This window comes from Pagrus pagrus (assembly GCF_965226575.1).
Source record: "Pagrus pagrus genome assembly, chromosome: 4".
NCBI classification, from domain to species: Eukaryota; Metazoa; Chordata; class Actinopteri; order Spariformes; family Sparidae; genus Pagrus; species Pagrus pagrus.
The window spans coordinates 18,214,744-18,242,110 of NC_140188.1; the positions used below are offsets into that span (position 1 = coordinate 18,214,744).

Sequence of the window (27,367 nt, forward strand, 5' to 3'; positions counted from 1 at the left end):
GGTATCTGTCTGCCACAGTTCAAAGCAGTTTCAAAGTTTATGTCACTGTGATGTTTGAGACATTTCCATTGCCTCATTGCAGGTCCATCAATCACAGAAGTACAAACATGTTTGACTTGTCTGCCCCATGTTCAGAAACAACATGACACATATAAGATTAAAGGTGCACTATGTAGTTTTGGGGAAGAAATTTTATCAGAAGAGATAGATCTTCATTGACTGATTTTTTTTTTTAATGCCTGAACAAACCAAATAAACAAACTCTCTTAGTTTTCATGACTCAATAAACTGAATAAACAAACTGAGCTTAAAGGACAACACCATTTCATGCTGTATCACTTTGTTTATATGTGGCGGACCCTGCCACCTTTCTAGCTTCAAACAGTGTTCTGGGGCACTCTCCAAAACTACATAATGCCCCTTTAAAGTAGCAGAAATAGGAAGGATGTTGACGGATTAAAGGGTTGCTGGAGATAGTTTCATCCAGTAGGTGGCGGTATCACCTTTCCCGTCGGCTTGTAACTGTCATTAAAACTAGAGAAGAAGAAGAAAGCGGTTACTTCCGGTTTAATTTTATGAATGACTCCAACTTTCCCGTGTAGCTTGCTGCCACCTAAGCTAGTAGCCTACCAACTGCATCTCAGCAGAGATCACTGAAGGGTGCTGCTACCATCAACTCAGTCCAAATGGATTACACTGCAACTCAAAGTGGGTTCAGACAGCGTAAGTTACGTACGTGATCTCATCGGTTAAATCAGTCTTTATTCTCACCGGCTGCATGTGCACATAATGTACCTGCTAGCTTCTGGGATCAGACGTAAACGGATCTACATGGTGATGTCGTGGCTAACAACTAGCTAAACAACTTGTAAAAAAAACACACACCAGAGCGTTCATTTTTGCCACTAACATCTAACGAGTCATTGTGGAAGATAGTTTTCGCTAAATAAATCAGAATTCATTGCTAAAACTATAAATAGTCACCAACTAGGTTAACTATGCTAACTAGCTTACTTACGTTACACAAGCTGGGCTGGCTAACGGTTTCTGTGCCGTGCCTGCGGGCTATTTCTGTGTTTACAGACTTATTAGGACGAACTGTGTTATTGTGTGAAGCTGGTTTAGCTTTTAAATGTTTTTCTTTTTAATGTTGACGTTAGCTGACGTTTAAGTTTCTCTCCCCACGCTTCAGTCCGGGTTAGACTTTGGGGCAGACGTGTTATTTTGACCTAGATCTATAAGCAGGGGCGTCTGATGAGGTTAATAATGGGTGTATAGCCAGGAAAGGTGATTATACTGTTACCTCAGCTTCTGTAACACAAGTATCTCTAAACAGACAGCAAATAATATCAGTTTTGCACAATTAAGATGACAGATGAGCACCATAGCCAAGGCACACTGTTGTTTTTTAAGATGGTAGTCACAAGGCTGCACTGACTGTGTTGAGTTAAGTGTCTTTAGGGTTGTTAAGTCTGTGAAGGTGTGTGGACCTAAGATACTGCAGGTTTTATGTCATATCCTTTCTTTGTTGTGTGAAAGCAGGGACGAGGTCCAAACCGAAACTGTTTGTGGCTCTAGGTGACGTAACCTGCCCTTGTGATTAGTGTGTGATGTTGTTATTCCTCCCCCAGGGGGATGGAGTCAGAGAGCTCTTTCTCCTGCACTGCCGAGACTTTCCTATATTCATTTATAAGTGCACTTTGAGGACACTTGATGCTGAAGTCACTTAAGAAGTTCACTTTGACTTTATAGCTGCTTCAGAAGAGGGAAATGAACCGTCTGCTCCAGATGTTAACCACTGTAATTTCCTGCGCTTTGCATGTGCCAGCTTTACTAATTTTATAACATGTTTGCACCCCCTGAAATTGTAATTGATTTAAGACGTTCAGATCGACTCCTTTGTCTGACATATGTATTTATCTAACCTCTCTTTTCATCCAGAGCCTAATATGCGTCTAAGGAATACATCGGTGGATGGTCCAGGAGACGGCCAGCTGTTTGAGGACACGAGTGGAGCTGCGTCTGGAGCACAGGCAGGCTACAGGTGAGAGGAAACATAACCGTCCTAAATAACAGTCCTTTAATTCAGCTTTACAGTCTTTTGTATCATCTCTTCGCTATCGATATGATTATATGTGTGTATTTCTTTAACCGATACATCCTCCATGTTCTTAATACATTTTCTTGTGTCACGCCTGCAGCAACCAGCAGGCCGCGCCTCAAGCAGCAGGATTTCCTGCCCAGTCTATCCTGTCAGACCCCATGTCCAACCTGGCCATGGCGTATGGCAGCTCACTGGCATCCCAAGGAAGAGAGATGGTGGATAAGAATGTAAGACTGCCTCAGATGTTTCTTAAATGATTCTGTTTGACAGATTTCCCCATTTAAAAGATTAAATACTCGTTCAAATAATACTTTGTGTGTGTTCGCTTTCAGCTGGACAGGTTCATCCCAATTTCTAAGCTGAAATACTACTTTGCAGTGGACACAGTGTACGTGGGGAAGAAGCTGGGCCTTCTCGTTTTTCCTTACATGCACGAGGTAAGGCTGCTTACACCTGTAGAGGTAAAACTGTGCATGTAAAAATGAGGTTTTCATTATCTACTCCATGTTGAGACAAAAGACCTGCATGTAGTTCTCCGTTTTGCCCATGTAGTTCAAATTTCTTGAGGAAGTATTTCAGAACATACAGTATGTTTTAAAACTGTGTCCAAGAGTTGAAGGGTTTAGTTGGTTGTAAGTGTGTGTTTGTGTGTGTGTGTTGTAGAACTGGGAGGTGAGCTACCAGCAGGACACTCCTGTAGCTCCACGCTTCGATGTGAACGCTCCCGATCTCTACATTCCTGCCATGGGCTTCATCACATACGTCCTGGTGGCTGGACTGGCCCTCGGCACTCAGAACAAGTAAAGATGCATCTGTGCTTTTATCAGCGTGTTACCTGTTTGGAAAAGACAATAATCTGCTGCTTTATGATCATTTTATTGTTGCTGTAAGCAGTGATCATCAGCGGCTGGGAACAGCTTCTTAAATAGTCACAAATTGCTGCTTGATAATAGACAAACATGTACCGTCTCACATTCATGACCTGTTACCTCTAGAGTCTACAGAGTTGATAAATCTGTATCATTTCATGCACCCTTCAGGTTTTCTCCAGAGCTGCTGGGAGTTCAGGCCAGCTCAGCGTTGGTGTGGCTGATCATGGAGGTCCTGGCCGTCCTGCTGTCGCTCTACCTTGTGACAGTCAACACCGACCTCACGACCATCGACCTGCTGGCGTTCTCTGGCTACAAATATGTTGGGTAAGTGCAACGTCTTCCAATGCTTGTGTTTACATTTTCATCGCCAACTTGCCCTCCTGCTGCCTCCACCCTCATCACTTGTATGTCTTTACTTTGGTCGGCCATTCGTTGTTTTTACTAGTAACTAATATTCCCTACACTGTCTACATTTTTTATTTCATCTTCATTTAAGACTCTGTGGATGTTCTGCCTCACCTGTGACACTGTGTGTGTTTCTCTCTTCTCTCTGTCTCTTTAGGATGATCATCGGGGTGGTAGCAGGCCTGCTGTTTGGGAGGCCAGCTTATTATCTCTCTCTACTGTGGTGCTGTGTTGCCATCGTTGTCTTTATGGTGAGTAGCAGCATCTGCTTACTACTGACCGTTTTAATAATTGATCTGGAAGATGCTCCGTCAACCAGGGTTAAAAATCACACAAATATACAGACTCATGGTGAGAACATATACCTGTCTACTGTCTACCTTTTACAGACACTAGCTGGGGAACGATATTTAATCTTTTTAAACAAATGGCTTTTAAGATAACACATGGAATCCCTGAGAGGAATGGCAGCTAGTTGTGTAAATAACACAAACCTTTGCTAAACTAGTAAATTAGTTCTTTCAGACACTTTACCCGATCCCCACAGTGTCCACGCAGGCCTGCTCAGCCTCAGCTCTGGGCGCCAGCATCAAAATCCTGTTGTTTGCCAGCAAAACCTGCCAGATACTAGACATATACCAGATGTCTACTGCACACATTTATAATATTAAGATGCCTTGGCAGTGCAGATAATCATATACTCTATTAGCTGGAAATTATCTTTCCCTCTTGGCATCCTCGACATTTTTCCTTCAAGCTTCCCATCTGCAATACACCCAGTTTTTCATGCAAACAGCTACCGTAAATAAAAACATTCCCCGCACACATTATTATTTTACCCTACTCAAACACCCTTGACCCTTCTTATACCTGTATTATCTAATATAAAACTCATGTAATGGCTTTGTTTTGTTTATGTCTTCAGACTTTTGATTTATGTCTATTCTGATCATTTGGAAAATGTCAAAAAAAAAAACAGTTCCAAGATGGAAAGTATGAGATTTCATAAATGTTGATCTTCAGCAACTCGAAACAGTCAGCCTATTCACATGTGATGTCAGATCTCTAAAGGAGATGAATAATTTACTGATCGTTAGGCTATATCAATATTTGTCTTCAGAGTTCTGAAAATATTTCATAGGTTGTGTTTTCAAGGCAAAGAATCTGCTTCAGTTGAAATATACACGCTGACATGTTGTAGGCTTTCAGCGTAATGTGGAGTTTCATCGACACAGTCACTGATGAAAACCAAAAATGTTTTGATATTTGAAATGAACCAATTGGAGACGTTGGTCTCCGGCAGTTTAAGTTAGCACTAGCATCAAATAAACATGATCAAAACATACAAAGTTAAGAAGAACATCTGGTTAAATAAACAAAATGACTGTTGAATGAGTGCTGAATCCTGTGCTGAAGTTAAATTTTTAGCAGTTGCATTTATAGTAACAATTTAGATGTGATGATGAGCTTTGAGAGTCTGGCTAATGTTCTGTGAAAGTGCCTGAATTTTACTCTCAAAAGCTGTTTGCTTGTTTGTTTTAACGGCCGATCTTGATCTCTCCTCAGATCCGCACTCTGCGTCTGAAGCTGTTATCTGAGGCGGCTGCAGAGGGGAGGCTGGTGAGAGGAACCAGGAACCAGCTGAGGATGTACCTCACCATGTCTATAGCAGCAGCACAGCCCATCTTCATGTACTGGCTCACCTACCACCTCATCAGATAAAACCGGGAACACACACTCATCAACTAGAAGATGAACTGAATGCCATCTCACACATGAAAAAGCCTCAAGAAAACACACACATATCGGAGAAGCTGGACTTGGATGAAACAGCCACAGCTGTCTGGATGATAGCCCATCACTTCCCAGACTTAAAGACATACCTGCACATTCACAAGACTCGCTCCACCGATGTGCGGAGCCGAACAACAAATGCTACAAGAAGATTAAGAGAAGACGTGAGGCGTCGCTGCCTTCTCTCTCACAGCACAGCCCCGTGTCGTTAGTGTTGCCTTTTTTTTGTCCTTTTTTATGTCACGTCTTCAAAAGTTTGTAGCAAGAGGCTTTAAGTTTTTTTTCTATACGGTGTAATTATTTGTTTGTAATTATGTTTTTTAGGAAATATTTAAGTTTGTATGTTTGTGTATGTCAAAAGTATTATTGCAGATGTTGCTCCGATATCTCGAACGTGATTTTTCTGAGCCGACAGACATAAAGCACACTAACCGTCCATTTGAGGAAAAACAAGAAAAAGCTCAAATTCAGGTTTAAAAGCGATCGAGTGGCTCTGCTCTGATGTTAATGTTTGTTTCACGGGTGGGAAAAAGTTCTGTCGTCACTAAATCTGGACACCAGGGTCATCTAACGGGTTAGGGTCACCTGCATTTTATCTGTTGAATCTTTTTCTATGTGCTTTGATACATGTCTGAGCTTTGCTGCCTGATGAACTCTTGAATAGAAACTGTGTAAGCCACGTTAAGGTGTAGACCTCACCATGAAATGTTGAGTCAACTTTGATATCCTTTTTAAAAACCAAGTAAATTATTTACTGCTTTTTCATATTGAAAGTCCGATGGAATAAAGAAAGAAAGGGAAGAGATGAGGTGGTTTGTTCTGTCAGCGTCGTTCTAGTCTCTTTGGGATACTTGAAATATTTTAATGTCAGAAATATGCGTAATTGTGCTTTCGTGTGCTGAAGTGTACATCATCTAATGTCACTATGGAACAAGCTGTTTCTGCTTTATAACGTAGACGATGCTAACTCAAACCATTCAATTCAGGAAACCTCAAAATTCAGGATTTTTGCATTTTCCTCAGATGACATTTAGTCAGCTGAGGTGCCAATAAAGTTTTTCTCCCAAATGTTCAGACAAAGTTCTCATTTCAGTACCGATCCTGAGGTTGCAGCATCTTATTAATAATGACTAATTCTATGTAGCAGGCAATTAAACACGTTTGTGTTCATGATTAGTCATGAATGGTTCCCGGCCTGACTGTCAAAGCAGGCTGAAGGCACACAACTTATCAAATCAAGCCATTGAAATATGACGACTAATAAATAAAGTCTGACTGATGGAGCTGCTGGATTGTGTTTTATGTGCTCAAAATTTGCTTGCAATTGGTCTTTTCAGACGTGAATTGTTTTATCACAGAAGATCACTGGCGCTATATTAGTATTACAGTAAAATATGGAGGGGAAAGAGCCTAAATAAGCCTGAATTTCAATCTTTTTATCATTCTACTTCAGGCCTTTACAGTTTTTCAACTTTTCAATTTCATATGGATTTTGGACCTGCAAAAATAATGTAAGATAATGCCAGTTTAACTGTTCAGTCCATTTGTAAATGAAACAAACCCAGAAACATTCAGGCCCTTTAGGGTATTGATATTGTGTTTTGATAGTTGGACTGTGGTTTACCAAAAATAACAACAAAAAAAGCCCCAACATATTAAAATGTCTTGATTTCCTCCACAATAATGAACTACAGGCCAGTATTGCATGCAAAGTAATTTTTTTATTAGGTTATTTAGGAACACAGGGCAACAACAATTACAAACATTTCACTCTTAAAAGTCACAAACATATTTTTCTTATGATTGAAGCATGTATAAATGAACAGAAAGAGTACTTAATGCTACAAGTGGCAGGATATAAAGTGTCAAAAAAAAGTGAGGTGTTCATCTCAGTTTTAGCAGTGGCTGAAAGCAATGGCAGTGGCCTGATACCTGAGGTGAAGAAAGATTTGGAAGTTCTGGCCCAATATCGTCTCCATGATCTAGACACTTAATACAAGTGCTTTTATTTATACACTGGCCCTGTATGACACATTTATCTGTCCTATCTGTGCATCTCTTTGTGACTTGCCAAAGCTGATATATATGTGGAACCACTGGTTAACTAACTCTTTGTTTTAAGTAAGAACTCAAGACTGCGCTGCTTCATCAAACTTAGATTTGACAACAGAAAGTTTTGAACATCAACAAACGTGCAAATAGCCTCAACGAGTAAAATTAAATGACAGCACATGGGCTGCTGAGCTACATCTAGTCCCTTCATAAATCAGTAATACTATGGATCCAAAGTTAGAACTTAATTCAGACCTTTAATACGTCTACATTAAGAAGAAAAAACAGCCTTGAGATAAATCAGACCAGAACTAACTGGATTTTTTTCCTTTTCTAATGAAGCCTTCCTAATTTTGGCCCTCAGTGCGCTCCTTCCAGAAGCCTCTGTTGTGATTGATAGCCTGAAGAAGTCTGGTATGCATCGTCCTCTCCACCGGGTATCTCTCGTAGATGGGCAGTAGTAACAGGAAATGACAGGTGAGGGATTCAGGCAGGTGGAGATCAGTGTAGTCGGGCAAGGGAGCAACTCTCATCTTGATGCTGTCCATGCCCAGGAAGGGCACCCGGTCACAGCCTGTGAGGAACACTGGCAACACAAACAAGCATGAGATGTTGCTAAATTAAAGAGAACATCCTAATCTTTTTCTCAGTTCTTCATGAAATATGAAACTAATAGACTGCAGATAGCACACTCATCATGTGAAATACTTACAGAGGAATTTTTTCTTTTCATCTGCTGTGAGTTTGTCAAACACCTCCCAGAAGGTCACGATGTTCGGATGTTCAGCATAGTAGCCTCCTTCATACACTGCGTTCTGTGTGGAAAAATAAAAACAAACAGAAGTAAAATCATGTCCGTCTGATATTGTTGACTTGCTCGGATCGTGTTTATTTTGTCATTTTTCCTTGATTTTTTTGTGCTTCTACCAATGGAGAGCAGTCTATGTGGTTACATGATTTCTTTGTTTGTCCGTTTTAACGAGTCTGCATGGGTTTTTTGATTTTAAAAAATTGACTAGATGCTCGTCATGAAAGCTTCGATCTGCTCTGTGCGGTTTGACTCGGCACGTATTCTCAGTATTGTCTAGAATCAGTTTTCAGCTACATTTCTGACTCTTCTACATGTAAAAGTCAAAACAAGCATTTTAGCAGACCTGCTTGAACACCTCCCAGTCGTAGTTTTCCTGGCCCCCCATCACTGCCTGTAGCTCCTCCGGCTGGAAGAAGTCCACCATGTCAACGTTACACACCTTGAGGAACCCTCTCTTGAACTCACTGAACACTCCCTCCACCGACTTGTTGAAGGCGTAGTCGACAAAGGCGGCTACGAACTCTTTCCTTTGAAAGAAAAATTTTTAAAAAAGAATTAAATATGATACAAGTAGCTTCCCTCACGTCTGTCATGATGTCTTTACCAATTATGGTTGATTTAAGTTCATTATACCACAGCTAACAACCAATCAGATTGCCTGATTGGAGCTTTAAACATACCTGTTCGACCCTGTCACAGGTTTTCCAGGTTCTTTCGGATCGAGCTCAACTATCTCACCACCCCAGGACACCTGAGAAGAAGAATAATTACAGTTACAATGGAAAATACACACCTGTAGGACATACAGTCGAGTCATTCTAACTGTGATTTAATAAACCTACAGTGAATGTCGTCTCCAGGCTTTCGACTACATCAGGAGTGTAGTCCTCCAGCATGCACCGCCAAGACCTGCAGACACAGTGAATATATACCAAATGATCGCTTTAACGTAACTACCTATAGAGAGCTTCAAATTAAAACCACCAGTGACGGGAGAATAGCTGTAGATTGACACAGAAAAATCCAAAAATTGGACCTGATGAGGAGCTCCGTGTTGCATTTTTTCTTGCACACTTACTTGGCCACAACAGGCTCAAACTCCCTCATGTCCTCCATTGAAGGTTTCACTCCGAGCAGCTTCTTGAAGAGAGCCAGTGGGAAGGGCATGTGGATGATGTTTTGGTTGTAGAGAGCCAGGCCGCACAGAATGCCAAACAGGAAGTACGTCTTCTCCACTTTCGGCTGTTGATCATAATCAGGATTTCAGTACAATTCAATAACTGTCCAGGTTTCCACGTAACGATAAGGTCAAATGTACATCATGTGTTGCTCTAACTTGCACTATAAACTGTAAAATGGGGCATCGGACAACAGGTCAAAGCAATCACCATTTCTTCTTCACATTTTTATAGTTATCAGCTCACTTTCCTCGTATTATGTGTGTGTATTTTTTGTTGTTTTCTGATTCACTCCTGTTTACCCTGTTGAAGTTTTGTTACTGCATTATTCTGTTAATACAAGCAGAACATTTCCTGTTTCCATTATAAAATAAAAGCCCTCTAGTGTTTCATTACATGACAGTTATTGTGAAACATTTGCAGGAATGTGTTGTGGAAAATTCTGTGACTTGCACTTTTCCCATATGGTACGGTAATGTAGCTGCTGCCGTCCCGTCCTGTGGCATGTGACATTAGATGAGTAATCCAGAATGACAAACGGCTAAAACTGACATGATTACATTGTTGAATTTATTAAAAATGTAAGTGATAGAAATGTACTGTATGTAGAAGCGGTAGGAGTTTATAAACCCTTGTTTTTGTCTCCAGGCCAGTCTTTATATGCTCATGAGCATTATTTGAACTACTGCATATACAGCAAGTCAAGATGTACATGGGTATAAGAGGAATTAGTTTAGTGTTAAAAAAAAGGATTAGAGTATGCAAGAATTCAATAAATGATAATCTCTTTAATAAAGCGGTCTTACCTTGGGAGGGAACCAGGCCAGAGTCTGGCTCTCGTTCCACATGAACATGTCAGACTCGGGAGCTATCAGCTCATCAAACACATGCAGGAAGAGGTCCCTCTGGTTGACATTCATCACCTTCCTGTCATCCACAAACTGCACCTAGAAAGGACAAAATAATACTTTTTAAACACCTTACTGAACTGTCAAGGAACAAAAAATTGTTTACAGTCAGCCCTCATGGTAAATGTCAATCAGCTTCAATGACATTCATTTTTCGCTTGTAACAAAGGGTCACTTCCACAACTGTAGTTCAAACAGCCACCAGGCTTATGTTGCGTTATGGGTAGCGTAGGATCCAGTGTTCTACCCATACCAGGGACTTAATCCAATTCAAATATCTCGGCCTCAGTGCTACCAATCTCTTGTGAGTCCCAAACTTTATGGAAGTGCAAAGCTAAATTGTTGGAGTATCCCTTTAATTACTAAGGAATTAATAGTAAATAGTTAATAGTTAAAAATAATACAAAGACAAAAGCTACCAAATGTAGCTTCTGAGCACTAAGCAGGCTAGTTTACCAAAAGCACCCGTTGGAAGGCGCAGTGGTCGGCTGCAGCGAGCTGCCTGAAGGTGTCCTCGACCAGGTGAGTTCGTCTCAGAGTTAGCTGGAAGACCGGGGCAGGAGGAGCGCTTACAGGATCATTCAACAATGTTTCAGGCATCATCAAAGACCATTCGTGGATTAAATGGTGCGCTCCCTGTAATTACAAAACCCAGATGGAAAGAAAGTCTAATATAATCATACAGAACATTAGATAGATAGTCAGTAACATTAATGCTCAAATTAAAAAAAACACTGCTAACCATATTATGAAGTATCTGTAATGTAGACATTCAGTAAAACAATCTATTTAATATAGAATATACCTTCATTATGAACGAGAAGACGTTAAAGACCTCCACTTTGCGGACAAGAGTGAACAGGAATGGGTAGCGGCAGAAAATGGCGGGTGTGGTCTCGTCATCCTTAAAAGAAAATAATCAGTGATTTATCAAGAATTAATTTCAGTAAGCAGGGTCATCTGAAATAATGCAACACTGTGTGTACAGTACTGTATGTTTTTACCTCTACTTTAGAAAGGTCCTGCCAGTTCCTGATGTCTGCGGCCGGCTCCACACAACTACTGATTTCCTCAACGTAAAAGGTGCTCAGTGGGACTCTGTAGGACTTTCCAGCTTTATTTGCCTGTCAGCAAAACATATATATTACATAAAAACATAATCAAGACACCATCTAAAGATCTGAGAGCTTGTAATGGGCATAAGTCATTATTGTTAAATAGTTTTGTATAGTTGTATAATTTTATAGTCTTAACAATGAATCACTTAATTAAAAAATCATCAATTAATCAGCAGTGAGACTACTTATAGTCTAAGTGATTAAGTTGTTAACTCTAATTACTTGCTTGTTGGTCAGAATTCCTTTAAAAAATGACAATATTATGCTGGAGAGTATTCCTAAACTGTAACAAGTCAGACGTAATGTAGGTGCTAACTACACACAAAAGTCACTACAAAAAGATCTGGCGCTTAAACAACTGATGACAACAATAAAAACAAACAGCACTGACTTTGTAGAGCAGCTTGAGGACTTCCAGCAGGTATCTGACTCCCGGGTTGTGAGTTACCAACAGGCCATTTTTCAGCATGAAGGCGAGGGCGTTTTTGAACACGAGGATGTGCTTCTCTAGTATGGAGGGTGTCAGGGAAGACCACCAGTCCTCTGCAGAACAGAAAACACACACAGTGCGACCACACTGTAAGACCTACATGATATACATCAAGTGAATATCTCACATTTTTTAAAGTTATTAAGAGCAGTGTATAGTTTTATATTAAAGATATATTATGCTATCCCCTCCAAACTGACAATACTGTGGACAAAATAATTAAAGTTTGCTGTAGTTGTTTACTTAGTGCTGTGCGATTTCTCTCATTCAGATCAGAGATGACGATTGCCAACACCAGCACGTTGTTCATGACATGAGAGTCTTCTTGGAGAAGGGGACACGTCAGCAGAATCAGGATGATCTCTGGTGATTTCAGGGAAGTTGTCGAAGCCACAAGCATATCAATCAGGTCTTTAAGGTTGATCTGCACGGAGAGGATATATATTTTATATTGCAGTGTAAACAGCATGCATTTGTTTGTAAGTTAATAAATGAGTGTAGGTCATGACTGAACATTACGTGGGACAAGTTTGCTCATTCAGTCTCAAAAGAACAAATAATCTCAGTGATGTATGAAAATGGTTCAATTTATGTTCTCAACTGATTGTTTGATCCACGGTACAGCCAGCAGCTGGTCGAAAACTCGGCTCGCTGCCTCAAGGTCCACAGTCAAGGCGCCTGCTGCTGATGGACGCCCACTGTTACCAAAAAGGGAAGTATAAAAACAAAGTCTCAGTACCAATATGGGTAAATTACATTTATATGATCTTTTCATTCTTAAGCTCACACTCATAATCTTAACATAATAATATCTTTCAAAAAAGGACCCACTTAGCCTTCGTGAAACTCGCAACAAGGCTTGAACTTGTGAAAAACATCAAAGATATTTCTCTGTTGAAAGAAGAAGACATAAACAGGTCGTCTTACAAACACTGTACTTACTGCATTTGAGACGGACATTTCACATGTGCAGTTGCATAATTATGTACAGCAGAAATACTTAAGGAGAAAAGACGGACCTCTTTGCCTCAGTGCTGCCGTGTCTCATTTTCAGCCATGTTTGTAGTTTTGTCTCATCCAGCCGCCCAGTTATCTGTCCTCGATCCAAGTTCTTTAAAAATATTTAAGATATCACTTTAAAGCTAGACAACTTAATGAACATAACAAAATAATCATTTATAGTTCACATTCATCTGAACAATGTTTGCACGTTAAATCTGGGTAAAATATATGTTTAACATTACCTGTAGTGGTGAAGTGTAAGTGAAGTTTGTACTCCACCCAGCTGATATCTTCAGGTCTGCTTAAACAAATAAAAATAACTTGTATATGCTTTTCCCACACCACAAGATCTGAAGTAAATATACTTAAATATTAATTTAAGTGAATGTTTTACTGCTAACTGTTAAACATGGCTGAGGAACTGTCCAAGAATAAGGACTATCTTTAGCCTTAAAACTTCATTTAATAGTCCTTGGCAGCCAAAGTACTCTCCTGGAGTAAACGTGAGTTTGAGGAGGGAAATGTGAAGAAGATGAAGGTCAGATCCACCCAGAACACCTCATTTAATCTACTGAACACCACTGAACACCACACGGCCCAACCATACACACCCTTGGGTACGTCTGCTGCTCTGTCAGTGATCCATGGAATTTGTACCAGCGTGGGAGTCAGACTGTCCTCTGTTTGTCCCGTCCCAATCTGACCTTTGGCCCCATTTCCAAAAGCCCACAGCTGGCCAGACGAGCCCAGCACCAGAGTGTGACGTCTGGGAGACAAGAGACAGTTGTGAATTAGATGAGAAACTTAATATGATGTTAAAGTATTTAATGAACTTATGTGACATCTCAGTTTCAGTGATTGGTTACACAGCCTCCAAGTTTTTACCTGCCACATGAAATCTGTGATGCGGGGCCGTCCAGACCGTCGACCAGTCGGGGTTTCTGTTCATCAGCAGGGGAGTTGTGACCGAGCTGACCGTAGCGTCCCTCTCCAAAAGTAAAAACCTCGCCATCCTAGAAATCACAGCATCATTTTGTCACATTCTGTAATTCAACCCAACACATACAGCTAAAGCTGAAAGGTTTAGTGAAGTATGTACCTTTGTTAACACAGCAGAGTGAGCCTCTCCACAGCTTATGAAGGAGACACCCAGAGGTCTGAGGGCAGGTACCACACAGATGTTGAACCGGCCTGTTAAAGATGACAAGAAATGAAATAACATAAAAAGAATGATGATGCATAGAATGAGTTCTCATAAATTTCATGAAATATATAATCAGGAGGTTTCTATTGACGAGTTTGTGACCGAGCTAAAGTCAATTATTTATACCCTTCTCATCCACCCTGTTGACCCCCAGCTGGCCAGATTTGTTGGCCCCACAGCAGTACACCAGGCCCGGGAGTGTGAGGAACAGAGTGTGGGTCGCTCCGGCTGAAATCTGGGTCACCGCTACGCCGGTCAGAGCGCACACCAGGTAAGGTGTGAGCTGCAATGACACGTCCTTCCCCAGGCCCAGCTGACCATGACTGTTCAAACCCCAGGAGAAGACATCTCCTCCTGAAAGTGGAAAATAATGAAGATTAAGAAATAAATAATTAATCATAAAGTTTTGACACGCTATCGGTAGATGAAGGAAAACACGTCATGTTAATATTTAACTGTATTTTTTACGTTCTTCATACCTTAACGATAGAAGCTAAGCTCATTGATGACTCACAATAAGTACACCATCATAAACTTTATTTAAGCAACAGAGGTAATACTGAAACATATCAGTGTAATAATTAGCTATTTTGATTTAAGAAAAACATTTTCACATACAACATAACACAGGCGGTATTAATAGGAAGTTTGTACCCTTGAATACTGAAGAGTATTTCAAGAAAATTAAGTTTCCTCTCAGTAAACTCATTTATCAGACCATCTACTCTATCTACAAGGGAACCTGTTCTGCTCTGTTCTTCTTTTTATCTCATACTTGTCCTAAGAAAATGCTCACACACAATTTCATGCAAACATGATCACAGATGAGAGTTACCTTTAGTCAGTGCCAAGGAGTGGGTGTTTCCACAAGCAACTTGAATCACTGATATTGGCATCGGTATGGGCACCCGTCTGCAACAATAGGTCAAAAAATGTAAAAAGCTGATTTTCAGTGATTAGTTTGCATATTCAAATATTCTACAGACCAAGATCTTGCCTGGGTTTGTAACATTTGCACAGTAGATTAGCTGCTAAGCCGAGCTGTCCATCCTCTTCTGCCCCCCAGGAGAAGACATGTCCAGATGCACAAACAGCCAGACTGTGGTCCTGACCACACGCCATCGACACCACATCACCCAGCCCCTCCACACGGGCTAAGAGAGGATGACAGAGGATCACAAATAGAGACACACGGTGATAACAAGTGTAAATGACATATATCTAAACAACAACTAACTTCAATACAATACTAATCAGCTTTAACCGAAATGCAAACCAAGCAGTGAAAAACAACTTTACCTTTACTGAAATACTGTATGTTGAACTTATTTTGTATTTTGTTCCATCGTTTTATGCAACTTTTTACTTTTACTCCACTGTTATTGACATTGTTAAGTTACTTTTAAGATTTCACATCAAATCAACTGTAAATAATGTATTGTTACAAACGATCCAACACCAGTAAATCAAAGGTGTAACATGTAAGAATTGGCCTAAAGGCTTAACATCAAACATCAGAGCTGATGAACGCCTCAGTCTCTTGAATGTCCAACATTCCCAGCTGCACTTGAACTCACCGCATGCTGAAGCGCAGTTGTATTTAACTTTCGTTATCTGGAGTTTCAAGAAAGAAACGAAACTGAAGCTTAGCTCAATTAATCAACCTGCGTAATGTTTACCGACGCTGAGTTATGGCTCTCGATGGAGGCAATAAACAACTCGTTAGGCTGTCAGCCCAATAAAATAAAGATAAAGTGAGTTCATGACCCAGACTCATAACCTAGCTTAAAGCTACATTTAACGGTCACGGGGGGAAAAGTTCATGTTAAATAAAGAACTAAGTTGACGAAGTTGGCAAACATGCTGCAAAAAGTTACTGTACGTGGATATTTTCTTATCATGTCGACACTTTTCCTGAAACATTATTATTAATATTATCTCCTACCTGGTATCCGTCCATCTTTACATTTCTTTCGGCCGAGTTGTCTCTGTGAGTTGTGTCCGCAGGATAAAACTCCTCCATCCTTGGTGCGGAGTAAAGTGTGCTGGTCCCCGCAGCAGATGTCGGTGATGACCCCGGAGACGGACCAGGACACCGGGCTGAGGGCTGACTGTGGACCGAACTGTCCACTGGAGCTGTCCCCCCAACAGTACAGCTGCTGTGCGTGCATGTCTCCACCTGTCCCCGCTCTGAAGTGGACTGATGAGGTGAAGTCTTCTCTCTGTGATGGGCACCTTGATGCTGCATTCAAGTGCTGTCGGAAGTATTACAATCACTATCGGAAACACGCATTTGAACCTCTCACTCTGAGAGTGTAGCGTATTGTATTTGGTCTTTTGTAGAAGTTAAGATATCTAATGTGATTATTAAGTTGTTAATTCATACAAGTTGTCCTTTATTTTCGACCAACAGCGAGTAATGCACGACCAATAGCGTGTAGGACTGAAGTGCTGTAATTTACGAGCATACCAGGTAATTATTGAAGGCAGCATGAGAGATCTCGTCTCATTGGATATTAAAAATTAAACCAATAAGAAGAATAAGTTTGTATATTGAGGTTGAACTGACCAAATAAACAAACTAAGGTCATATTATCAGTTAATAAAAGGTCAATAATAATCAGTAATTTTAACTGACAAAAAATGTGATGTAAGCAGGTGAAAGTGTTGTTGCTTTTCATACAGAAACAGACAAACAAGGAGGTTAGACCAAATTATTTTATTTCAAATACATTTGTCAAGTTGATCTCTGTACATGTGGTAGACGTGGCACAGACCGATCAGCTGTGGTTTTGTTTTCACAAAAGTTGCATTAACACAGAAATGAAACTGTTTCAGCAGGGCGGTGCATCATCATCACCAACATCATCATCATCATGGGTTCAGAAAAGCTGAAACTGAAACAACATGTGCTGCAGTTTTCTGAAAAAGGTGTGGTCCATTTAGAAACATCTATCATCTGTTCCACAGGAGTTGAGAACAAATAGACACATGCAGTTTGTTTATTTATAGGTCAACATATACATCTAGTAAGCTGTATACACATACTACAAATAAATCACTTTATGTGCTATCACATTTATTATCTCATACAGTCCTGCAAAAAAGTACCCAAAAGTCATACTTGAGTAAAAGTAAAGATACTGTGTTAAATATTCATCAAAGTAGCAAAATTACATGTAAGAGTAAATTACACAAATATTTACATGTACAGTATGTACTGTATACTATAGGTTGACCGATTACGGCCCTGTCCGATTATTTGATCTGATATTCAGCATTTTACTGGTTATCAGAATCAGTGTTTTTCTTTTTACCAACTGAGATTAGAATAAATGAATTTTTAAAAATGTGCTAGTTTGGTGCTTATACAGCATGCAATCGGCAAAGTAACTGGTAACTAAGGATATCAAATAAATGTAGTGAAGTAAAAAATCAATAATTGCCTCCAAAATGTAGTAAAATGTAAGCATAAAGTAGCAGAAATGTGGGAATACTCCAGTAAAGTACAAGTACCTACAAATTGTACTTAGTTAGCAGTAGCAGTCCCACAGTCCAATGACAGTGTACAATAATCTTAAGGCCATGTGATATTGGGGGTCTGTAACGGTAACCAGCTGTATGGTGCTCTGTCAAAAGGGCATTGCTTCAGCTGACCATTCAAACGATTTCTTGGCCTGACCGACTCCTCCCCATCACCTAAAATAGAGTAAACACCTACAGACCCGTCCTCAAAGCCCACAAACACACGCTGCTCACACACAACCAGAGTCAACGGACTCTTACACAGACACACACTTCCTATTCTTTCCCCATCTGCGAGTCGTGTGACTGAGAGGACTGGCCTCGAATGCAAACAGCTTTCCTCCTGGGTGTTGAAGTTGGATACGTAGGCGGCGTAGCATCCAGTTTTATCCAAACAAGCTTTAGTGACAGGACCTTCAGCCTTGAATGAGCACAGCCTGACCTGAGATAGGTCCAAGAGTTTGATGTCTTCATCTTCAGTGGAGAGCAGTGCGAAGCTCCCATCAGAGGACATCTGGAAGACTTGTGGCTGACAGTTAAACGCATAAGGCAGAAAAAAGTGCCTGCACACCGTTTCTTCTGCTACCTTCCAGGTGTACACTGCCCCTGAGGCGGTCATCACCACCACAAAGTCTGGGTGCTCTGAGAGAGTGTGGAAAGCGACGACATGCTCCGAGCTTGCCACGCAGGAGAAACGCTTGCTGATCGAGCCTGACCACAGACTGGCAGCTAACAAGTCTCCGCTGCGAAGGCCAATAAGGAAGGTGCTTTCAGGTGACACCTGGGCGTCAGATAGGTACAGGCGTATGCTGCACACAATGCTCCCTTGTTCCAGCTTCCAAACCCTGGACAACTGTCGTTCAGAAACACTCACCCCACAGTTACTATTCGGGGTGATCAGGATGTCTGTCGCTCTGCTGCCACTCATACGTAGGATGTTCTGACCTGATTCTGTCTGCCAAACATAAATATCCCCTGATGAGAGTGTCACAAGGTGGATGTCATCAGGAGAAAGACGCAGTTTTTCCACAGGACCATCATGTAGGAAGCCCGCATGTGGAAGTCCTGTTTCTAAACCCCATCTCCACACTGTCTCTGACCCATCAGTGGTGTAGAACCACTCCCCTGTTTGTTCGACCACCACTTCTTTCACTCCACGGCGCATTTTCAGAGCTGCACCTGCAGCGCCTATTGCCTCAGAGTCCCACACTGTGAGGCAGCCATCATGAGCGACACAAATGACACCTGAGGCTGTTTTGAGGAGCGTACCCGGCTGATTGTTTGTCTCTAAGGAGAGCACGCACTCCCCTGTGCTGACCCTCCACACCAAGACTAGAGGATCTAACAAAGCCAGGAAAAGGTGGCCTTCCTGGGAGAGCACAGCTTGAGAGAAGGCCCTCCCCTGAGGAGCTAAGAACTGGTCCCACAGCTCCCAGTCACATGTATCCCACAGGGTAACCTGGTGAGACTGACACACCAATAAAGTGTTGATTTCATCTGAGTGATCTGTATTGAGGATGTTGTTAGATTTATGCCCTGTAAAGGTTTCTTTGACACGTCTGGGTGGTTGTGTTTTCGCATCCCAGAGGATCACATCTCCCGTCCTGTCAACACATGCCAATTCCCTCTTATCTTCACAGAGGATCATCAGTGCAACTGCATTGTGATTAGGGTTTGAACAGGTGCTAAGGAGACCACCAGTGTTCGTGTCAAATATGGACACTGTGCCTTCCTCGTGCCCACAGTACATGTAAAAGCCATTAGAGGAGCAAACCAAACAGGTCACAGAGCTCTGGCACTGGAAATGAGTCATGGTCTCAGTAAAGACATCAAAAACACTCACAAACCTCTGATCTTTCCACCACATGAACAACTTTTTCTGACACACAACAAACCCTTCCATTCGGTTCGGTGTTTCTTGGCTTGACTTTGGTTCAAACTCGAGCTGCTGAAACACTTCTGGGCCTGTCACGTCCCACAGGAAAAGCTTGTTGCATTGCGTAGAAAGCAGCACGAACTGTCCGCTACTCTTCACTCCTGCAAACTTCAGCTCCTTCTGCTCACAGCTCAGTGATAGTTTGAGTACCTCACACCCTGAGCCTTTCCAAAACCATGCCGTTCCATCATCCATGACCTCTGCCACAATCCCACATTCTGCCTGAGCTACTTCGGCAACAGAAGCTTCCCTGGTTTTGGCATCACGCTTTAAACACTGAACAGAGGGAACAGAGGAAGGAGCAGGGCAAAGCGCTACACCTAATCCACTTCCTCTTTCCTTCCTCTCCTCTCTGATTTGTCTGACAAAACTCTCAAGTGCAGGAAATGCCTCCAGATAAGGGAGGAGGCTCGTCTCCATCAGTGTGGACAGCAGCAGCGGTGAGCTCTGCAGTAAGCAAGCGCAAGACTTCAATATGCTTGCTATGAGGGCTCTTTCCCTTGAAAAACGGCAGTGGGATGACCCCTCGTCACCTTCCAACATGGCTACCAGATCTCCCAGGAGTCCCGCTCGAACCATAGCCTGGTGAAACCCCAAAGACATCAACAGCCCACGCTCCAACTTCTCCCTTTTATTACTTTCCTGCAAGTGATGCGGCAATTCTAAGACCTTCCTCAAGTTCACTCGGCCGACCTCTTCGGAAGAAGAGTTGAAGATAAACGGCTGGTTGGGAGGCTGCCTGTTGATGTTAATATCCATTTGGGTGGTGTCCTTGCTTGGTGAAGAATTCTGGTTTACAAGAAGTGGTTTAGCACGTCCACAAGCCCATCGGCCGCTGAAATAGTCCACCATCACCGAATGCACCTCCCTCCTTGCCTCGAGAGTGCCTAAATACCTCTTAAGCACGACCAGCTTAAAATGTCTGCTCACCCAGGACAAAACATGCAACCCTGCAACTGTCCTCCTTATAAGAAACCTCCTCAGATCCAACAGAAGTCTCTCTACATCGATTTGCGGGACCCTCATACTGTAGGAAGGGCTCTCACTTAGTTGAATGTACTCCGACAGCACCTCATCATCACTGGACAGCAGGTCAGCCAGTTCGGCCTCGGTGAGCCCAGTCCTGGAGAGGGTGAGGAAGGAGACGGCGCGGGCGACGATAGGGGAGCCATGTTTCTGCTCGAGTTGATCCAGCAGCGCGGAGATGGATGAATGGACACCATCGGGGAGAGACGACTCAGTCACGTCTGAATCTGATGATGACAGAAGAAAAATGGACAGAAGGAAGAGAGAAAATGTAGTGTAAACATTTTGGTATTGTGAATAAAATCACAGGAAAAGACCAAAACCAACAACAACTTTAACAACAAATGCCTGTGTACCCAAAGCCTGATATTCCTCATAGAAAGTATCTTTGTACATCTCATACTGTGTTGAGACTTTACATGTATCACCATTTCTTTGTGCTGTGTTTAAAGCGATAAATCTTTACATCACTGCTTCAAAGTTATTTATTTCTGGTGGCTGGAAAACTGCCAGAGTATATTGTACTACAACACCGCTCGTTTTGACTCATCTTAACCTATCATCATAGCGATGCCACCTGAAACTGCTGCCACATCACTACACAAACACACAGTTCTCCTGATCATTTTTAATGTGTTTGAAAATGTCATATGAAAATGTAGTTAATGCAAATGTCACCTCATTTTTCATGCAATTAAACACTGTCAAAAATGTAAAGTGAAAAACTCTAAACTAATCTTGCAGCTCCCTTGGCATGCAAAATCTGTAGCTAAAATAGTTCTGAACAATTACAGTATGTACACTGATTTGAGTAGCATTTGCTGAATTCTACAGTCCCCAGATTTACAGCCTAGGTGTGGTTGAAATTATGTATTTACTACTCATATAATTCCATATTTACTTCTTACATTGTTGAAGGATGATCCATGCCTCTTTCCATTTGTCTGTGTGCAGGTCAGTCTGACCTTCGGTGCGCAGAGACCAGTAAATCAAAGAATCCTCCTCCTCATGGGAAGCTTTTATCTTTTCTCTCTCACACACATTATTTGGAAATCTCTCGAAGAAGGAGGATAGATGAAACACCCAGGTGTAATCTCGTTATGAGTGCTTGTAGACAAAGATGAGAGGATCTCTTTTATAACTGCTTCCACGTGTTTTTGATGACTAAGATTGGTATGAGAGATGAATTTATGTAAAAGATCTGAGTGTAAGACAGCTTCATGGTATAAAGTAAGTGTTTATCTCAGCGTGCACATTATGAAGTAACCTTTGTTTTGTGTACCAATTTTCAAAGGTGTGAAACACTGTAAGACTGGAATTGGAGAAGGGAGGTCAGAAAGTGTTGATACATGCAATAATGCATCATTGGTTTTGGTCTTTTCATGTTATTTGTTGAATTAAAGAAGGATAAAGAATATCACCAGACTTATCATTTATTAATCAAACTGTATTAGTCGTACCAGAGTGCCAGAGCGAGGTGTGCAGGTGCAGGAGTCGAGCGTAGAGAGGCAGACAACAAGACGTCAGCGCCTGGTTCACCAGCGCCTGTTGTCCTGACGTCACCCTCCTCCCCGAGCTGCTTAGCAGTGACGCCAACATCTTCACACACTGCTTCCTGTCCACCGATCCCAGCAACACACAACCATAACCTGACTGCTCCTCACCGCCCTCTGATACAGAGTTTGGTGGACTTCTTTGCGAGTTGATGGCTTGCAGGATCTGTGTTCGGTTGGAGGAGACCGTGAGGATGACTTTGACATTAGGAGGAAGTGGTGAAGGGAGGCTCCCTATGATTTGAGGCCCAAAGTTGTTTTTGATGTGATCAAGACCATCGAGGATTAGGACTAGAGGATGTGTGGGAGAAGGCATGAGAGAGAGGAGGGATGAGAGACGTTCTTTAACCTCAGATGGGTCAGGTTTTATGATGCCGGTAGGATGTGGGCATGGTATGGTACTGAAGTGATGGTCAGAAACAGGTTCCCTGGTGGTGGGTTCACAGTTGGAGCTGTTGTCCCTGAGGTTACTAATACAGCCAGGACCGTCCAGGTCGTTGGGATTCTGCTCAGAGGAAGATATGCTCCGATATCTGCCAGCTATTTGATAACACAGGCTCGACAGCAGGTGTTTTGGGTGAGGGTTGATGGTCAGGTTGCAAAAATAAGTGATCACCACAGGATCACAGTCTGGTAGCCAAGACTTTATCTGTGGAGAGAGATAAGAGATGTTATAAAGTCTATGAAGAACAGACCCTCGGGTTCGTTTGTTCTATTTATTTGTTGGTTGATTTTTTTTAAATGCTTCATTTATCCAGCTTGAGTAATTTTAAGTAGAGCTGCAACTAACAATTATTATAGTCCACATACCTGTTGAGCACAGTGTGCCAGCAGAACTGCCTTCCCTGTGCATGGTCCTCCTGTCACCACTAGTGGGCGCTGTTGTTCCCTCTGCTTCACATAGGCTCTGACCTACAGGACAACAAATGACAAGTCAGCTCTGGTGATGACTTGAAATTACTGATGTTAAGTTTAATCAGAGTGGCACAGAAACAGCAAAGTAGATCAGAAAGTATCTGTGATGTGACTTTAAATTGATAAAAAAAAAAAAAAAAGAAGACGTAGAAGAAGAAGAAAACCACTGAATTGTAGAGTACTGGATGTTTTTATCTATTGATGATAATCTGCCACAACAAACTTTGATAATCTTAATAGTAAATCAGACATGACAATATCTACTTTTGATCTGCTTTTTGTCCATCCAGAAAAATCATCCTGACCTTCTCCTCTTCTGGCCAAACAACGTCATAAAATCGGGACATGATGGCACATAGCTCCTCCTGCTCGGCCTGCTCTCTGGCCAACGCGTCACCGAGCCGAGAGTCTTCCCTGGTTTCTGAGACGTCCACGCTGTCAATCAACCCCACGAGGTCGGCGTGCACCTGCTGGCACAGAGACTCCGTGTAGCACCACCTCCGGGCTGTCGTGTAACCATGGCGACGGTCACACTCTGTGGTGATGGTGTAGACCAGAAGCTGGGACGAAGTGACGAGACCTGGGAGGAAGTTGTCACAGAGCTCTGAGAATAACTGTCCATCAGCGGGTGTTGTCTTTGGGTCAGGAGTGGCAGCCTGAAATTACCGGACATGAAAAACAAGTTTTGATCATCGTCTGTGGCACTTTTGATACGACCTGCTTCTGAAGGACGTATTTTATATGAAGCAATTTCTATTATGCAGCAAAACCATCATTTATAAGACATGATTTAATGTGTTTAAGCAAGCAAAGGATGTGAAACTTCAATAAGTCAGGGATGTGTCAAGTATATCTCTATAAAGGTAAACACAAACCATGTTTCTCTGTCAGGAACTAATATGCTTAAATAAAATGGGCACAGAGCACTCATTCCGCAATAATAACAATAAAGGCTTGACCTGTGTTATGCATCTTATATTTACTTTAATCAAAATTCTTACACAACATCTCATATCCCATATCACATCGTTATGTACCCTTTGGTATAATACTATACCAGTGTTGTATAGTGTAAGTACCAAAAAGTCAAGTTAATTAATCAAAGATATGGTGTTAAAATACTACTTTGGTAAAAGTGAAAGTCACCTATATGAATAATAATTGAGTAAAAGTCTTTAAGTGGGGTTAGTAACCAAAAAATCAATGCTCAAGAGAAAGTAATAGTTTACCTCTGACTGTGGCTGTGAGTTCATCTGTCTCTTCCCTCTGTCTCCTTTTGCGTTGACAACCTTGTGGACGTAAACCAGGCAGCGTCTGATGATGTCATCATCGGGACGGTTGGCCAGAGCAAATCGCATATCTGCGTCGAGGGCTGGAGAGAAGCGGCACGGCACAAAAAAATGTAACTACACTTCAACATTGAGCCAAAACCCACAAACAGACATACAGTACAAACATCTCACCTGATCTGTAGTAGCTCTGGGCTCTCTCTGGGGTCATGAGACCGCTGTGGACACACAGACTCACAGTGGACTGAAACACCTTCCTCAGTTCATCTTCTTTAGCCTTCATCTTCATCTCCTCTTCCTCATTAACCTAAACAAAGATTGATAAATACTTATGTAGAGAACAGCAACACTTTTTTTTAGTTGTGGTATGTAATTATATTATTTATCCAGGCAAATAATATCTCAAACATGACAACACACACCACACAATCAGTAAAATCAGGGAGGTTGAGTGTGATCACCTGAGGACAGCAGGTGTGTGTGTGTGCAGGTGTCAGGCAGTAGGAGGGAGGGATGGTGTTCTCGTCCCTCTGGTACACCCTCTCCAGCTCCTGGGTGCTGACGCCCGCCTGCTGGCTCTCCTGCAGCAGAAGCTGGTACTCCGACACCTCCACCTGGGCAGGCAGACTGGCTGTGCCATACTGATGTCCTACCAGAGCCTGCAGCACCACCGTGTGGACACAGAAGGGACAGCAGCATTAGGATGCACCATAAAGACGGGTAAGTACACACTTTTATTGGCTTTTAAGGATTTATTTAACTTTATCTCAGGGAATTATTTAACATGGACTGATTTAAGAGGCTGATAGTGCATACTGTGTTGCTCTTAGTCCTTTTTCTTATCACTCTGTTTTTCTCAAACTAGAATATTTTTAAACACTGGTGCTGCAGTAGAGCCTGAAGCACGCTGCACTACTGTACACTCACTTCTTAATTAACCCAGCTGATTCATTTACCAGTAAAAAAGGTCCCGCTGAGCTCTCTCTGCATTCTTTAATCAGCTGCTGTCTGGTGATCTCATCTGGCCAACGACTGGGATCACTGGACTCGAATGGGTCAATCACCTACAGACAGACATGCAACATAAAGGTTAAAACAATCTCGAGGACAGATGACTGAGTATCAGTTTATGGAAAGCACACAGCGAGGTGTAATAACAATTGGCCCTGGGTTGGCTCAGTGACATGTGATATCCTTCCTTCTTTCTAAATACACATGCTGCTGAAAAGAGACGGCACAATGTGCTGGCTGAACTGCCACACAGACTAACACACCGTGCAGCGACTCGCCTTACAGCTGCTCCTCCTCTTTATTTGTCAGATTTAATTAGGCAAAGTTGAGCAGAACTGAGCTCACTTTCACTGGAATGGCCTCAGGGGGACAGTGTGAAAGAATAAAGGACGCACCGCAAACACACACACACAAACAACTGGAAGCTCCCAAATGATATTGCTTTAGTGCTCCACTGTTGACAGCGAGCCATGTTACACAAATGATTCTTGATGATGTATGAGTCGACTGTATAAGTGCAGTCAGTCAGTTATTCCTCCAGTAGACTGACAGAAAATGTTGGCTGCAGCTTTTCAGAGGAGTTTGATTCCTTATTGTTCATAGTTGGACTTTTCGTGACCAAATGAATTCAAAATACCAATACTTTTGCAATATCTATGAAATTTAAAAAAATGCTAGCAATCAAATCTATCTTCAACTTTGTTTACTGTGTTTTTAAAGAGGGTAAAAAAATATGATAGGGAGGACAGTGTATGGAAGAACATTTACTGAGATGCACAAGATGCACAAGACCAGTTGTCATTATAATTAACACATTTTTAATATTTCCATGTCAGCTTTCATTTGAAGATGCATTCTAATCTTATCGTATTCATACTGTTATTATCAAGTGAGTTTTATTTCACAACTTGTTGAACATTATGACAATCTATCCCTGTTTTTATGTTTATTCTACGTCACTCTGAGTGTGTGAGTTCTTTGCTGTATAGCACTTTGAGCTGCACGTCTTGTATGAAAGCTGCCAGACAAATAAAGTTTACCATTACATTATGAATATTCATTAAACAAAACAATTAAACACAAGAACGTGAATGATATTGTAACTTCATTTCAAACCAAACATTTGTCACAGTAGCTGAATGCCCCTGCAGTAACTATAAAAGATATTGATAGTGCGAGTGGTTATGACTGTACAGTGGAGGCTTTAAAGCAACATTGCGTAGAAATTGGCATTTTGTGCAATTTGGCGCCCCCCACAGTTTCTGAGTGCAACACCACTGTAGTAAATACAGATCCCAGGTCTGTAACAGTTTGTCAGATGTAATGTAGGTGATAACTACAATAACAATAACAAAACTCATGACATCATAACAATGTTATCTGTACACTGTACCATCAACATGATTTTGAAGCTGTTAATTTAAGGTATAAAAAGTTATATAATGTTGCTCTAATGTCGCATCAACAGTGCAGCATCCTGCCTCAGCCAGTTTGTTTATGGTGCTACAGCAAGAGAAAGGAAGTAAAACTTTAAGTAGTTTATTAAAAGAAGTAAAAAACAACACAGATACAATAATCACTGATAAGTTTTCTATGTCGGATTTAGAAAACATGTACTCACCCTGACATCCAGTCCCAGTGTGCATCTACAGTGCTCTCTCAGTGTGGGGAACACGCTCTCTCTCAGAGCTCGGCGCTCCACCACGCTGTCTACACAGAGCATGAACAACTCACTTCACACAATAACTCATAACATATAATGAAAGAACATAAACCTTGATAAATCATTTGCTTTTTTAAATTTCAGAATATTCAGCTTGACTTTGGTGTAATGAATCATCTACTTACCCTCTGGGTTGGAGCACAGATAGAGTTTGACACAGGATGAGCTGTGGGTGGACTTTAAAGGAGAACGGTCCATTTGTTTCCCTCTGGATCACATTACAAATCAATACCTGTTAGTTAAATAAGCCAAATAAAAAGTTCAGAGTTGCTGCTTCTCCTCTGCGCTGCTGTTTAACTCTTGCCTTCTGCTCCACTCAGGAAATTCTGGCCTCGAATGTTTAGAGAGCGTTATCATGATCACACCCACTTCCAGTGACTGGATCGTCCATGTAACACACACATGCACTTACAAACACACACAGTCAATCAGACAAATTCTCAGTCGTTTA

At 41.7% G+C, this 27,367-nt stretch overlaps 3 protein-coding genes across 5 annotated transcripts; 1 reads left to right on the forward strand and 2 right to left on the reverse strand.

Annotated features, from left to right (window-relative positions):
* Positions 1 to 571: 571 nt before the first annotated feature.
* Positions 572 to 6,458, forward strand: yif1b (Yip1 interacting factor homolog B). Of its 3 annotated transcripts, none has more exons than XM_084350555.1 (8): positions 572 to 732; positions 1,942 to 2,044; positions 2,202 to 2,331; positions 2,437 to 2,541; positions 2,768 to 2,904; positions 3,145 to 3,300; positions 3,539 to 3,632; positions 4,948 to 6,458. In XM_084350555.1, the coding sequence occupies exons 1-8, from the start codon at positions 687 to 689 to the stop codon at positions 5,101 to 5,103; spliced, it is 927 nt and encodes a 308-aa protein (XP_084206681.1). In that variant the 5' UTR covers positions 572 to 686; the 3' UTR covers positions 5,104 to 6,458. The 3 variants fall into 3 exon arrangements, with proteins under 3 accessions (XP_084206681.1, XP_084206682.1, XP_084206683.1); XM_084350556.1 differs by having other exon boundaries at positions 572 to 723; XM_084350557.1 differs by having other exon boundaries at positions 572 to 708.
* A 418-nt stretch (positions 6,459 to 6,876) lies between these two features.
* Positions 6,877 to 16,158, reverse strand: LOC311255886 (putative E3 ubiquitin-protein ligase HERC6). Its single transcript, XM_084350547.1, has 23 exons — positions 15,884 to 16,158; positions 14,936 to 15,092; positions 14,774 to 14,850; positions 14,065 to 14,292; positions 13,834 to 13,925; positions 13,620 to 13,747; positions 13,346 to 13,500; positions 12,977 to 13,032; positions 12,752 to 12,843; positions 12,564 to 12,623; positions 12,334 to 12,430; positions 11,976 to 12,156; positions 11,634 to 11,785; positions 11,129 to 11,248; positions 10,930 to 11,028; positions 10,581 to 10,760; positions 10,023 to 10,163; positions 9,117 to 9,280; positions 8,881 to 8,947; positions 8,719 to 8,789; positions 8,382 to 8,565; positions 7,940 to 8,042; positions 6,877 to 7,813 (listed from the first exon to the last, which is right to left on the reverse strand). The coding sequence occupies exons 1-23, from the start codon at positions 16,107 to 16,109 to the stop codon at positions 7,575 to 7,577; spliced, it is 3,069 nt and encodes a 1,022-aa protein (XP_084206673.1). The 5' UTR covers positions 16,110 to 16,158; the 3' UTR covers positions 6,877 to 7,574.
* A 541-nt stretch (positions 16,159 to 16,699) lies between these two features.
* LOC311255885 (NACHT and WD repeat domain-containing protein 2) lies at positions 16,700 to 27,216 on the reverse strand. The gene is made up of 10 exons (XM_084350546.1): positions 27,042 to 27,216; positions 26,815 to 26,903; positions 25,139 to 25,246; positions 24,644 to 24,841; positions 24,357 to 24,489; positions 24,123 to 24,265; positions 23,199 to 23,549; positions 22,789 to 22,890; positions 21,886 to 22,627; positions 16,700 to 20,652 (listed from the first exon to the last, which is right to left on the reverse strand). Exons 1-10 carry the CDS (start codon positions 27,112 to 27,114, stop codon positions 17,516 to 17,518), a joined length of 5,076 nt encoding a protein of 1,691 aa, XP_084206672.1. The 5' UTR covers positions 27,115 to 27,216; the 3' UTR covers positions 16,700 to 17,515.
* Between the last annotated feature and the right edge of the window lie 151 nt (positions 27,217 to 27,367).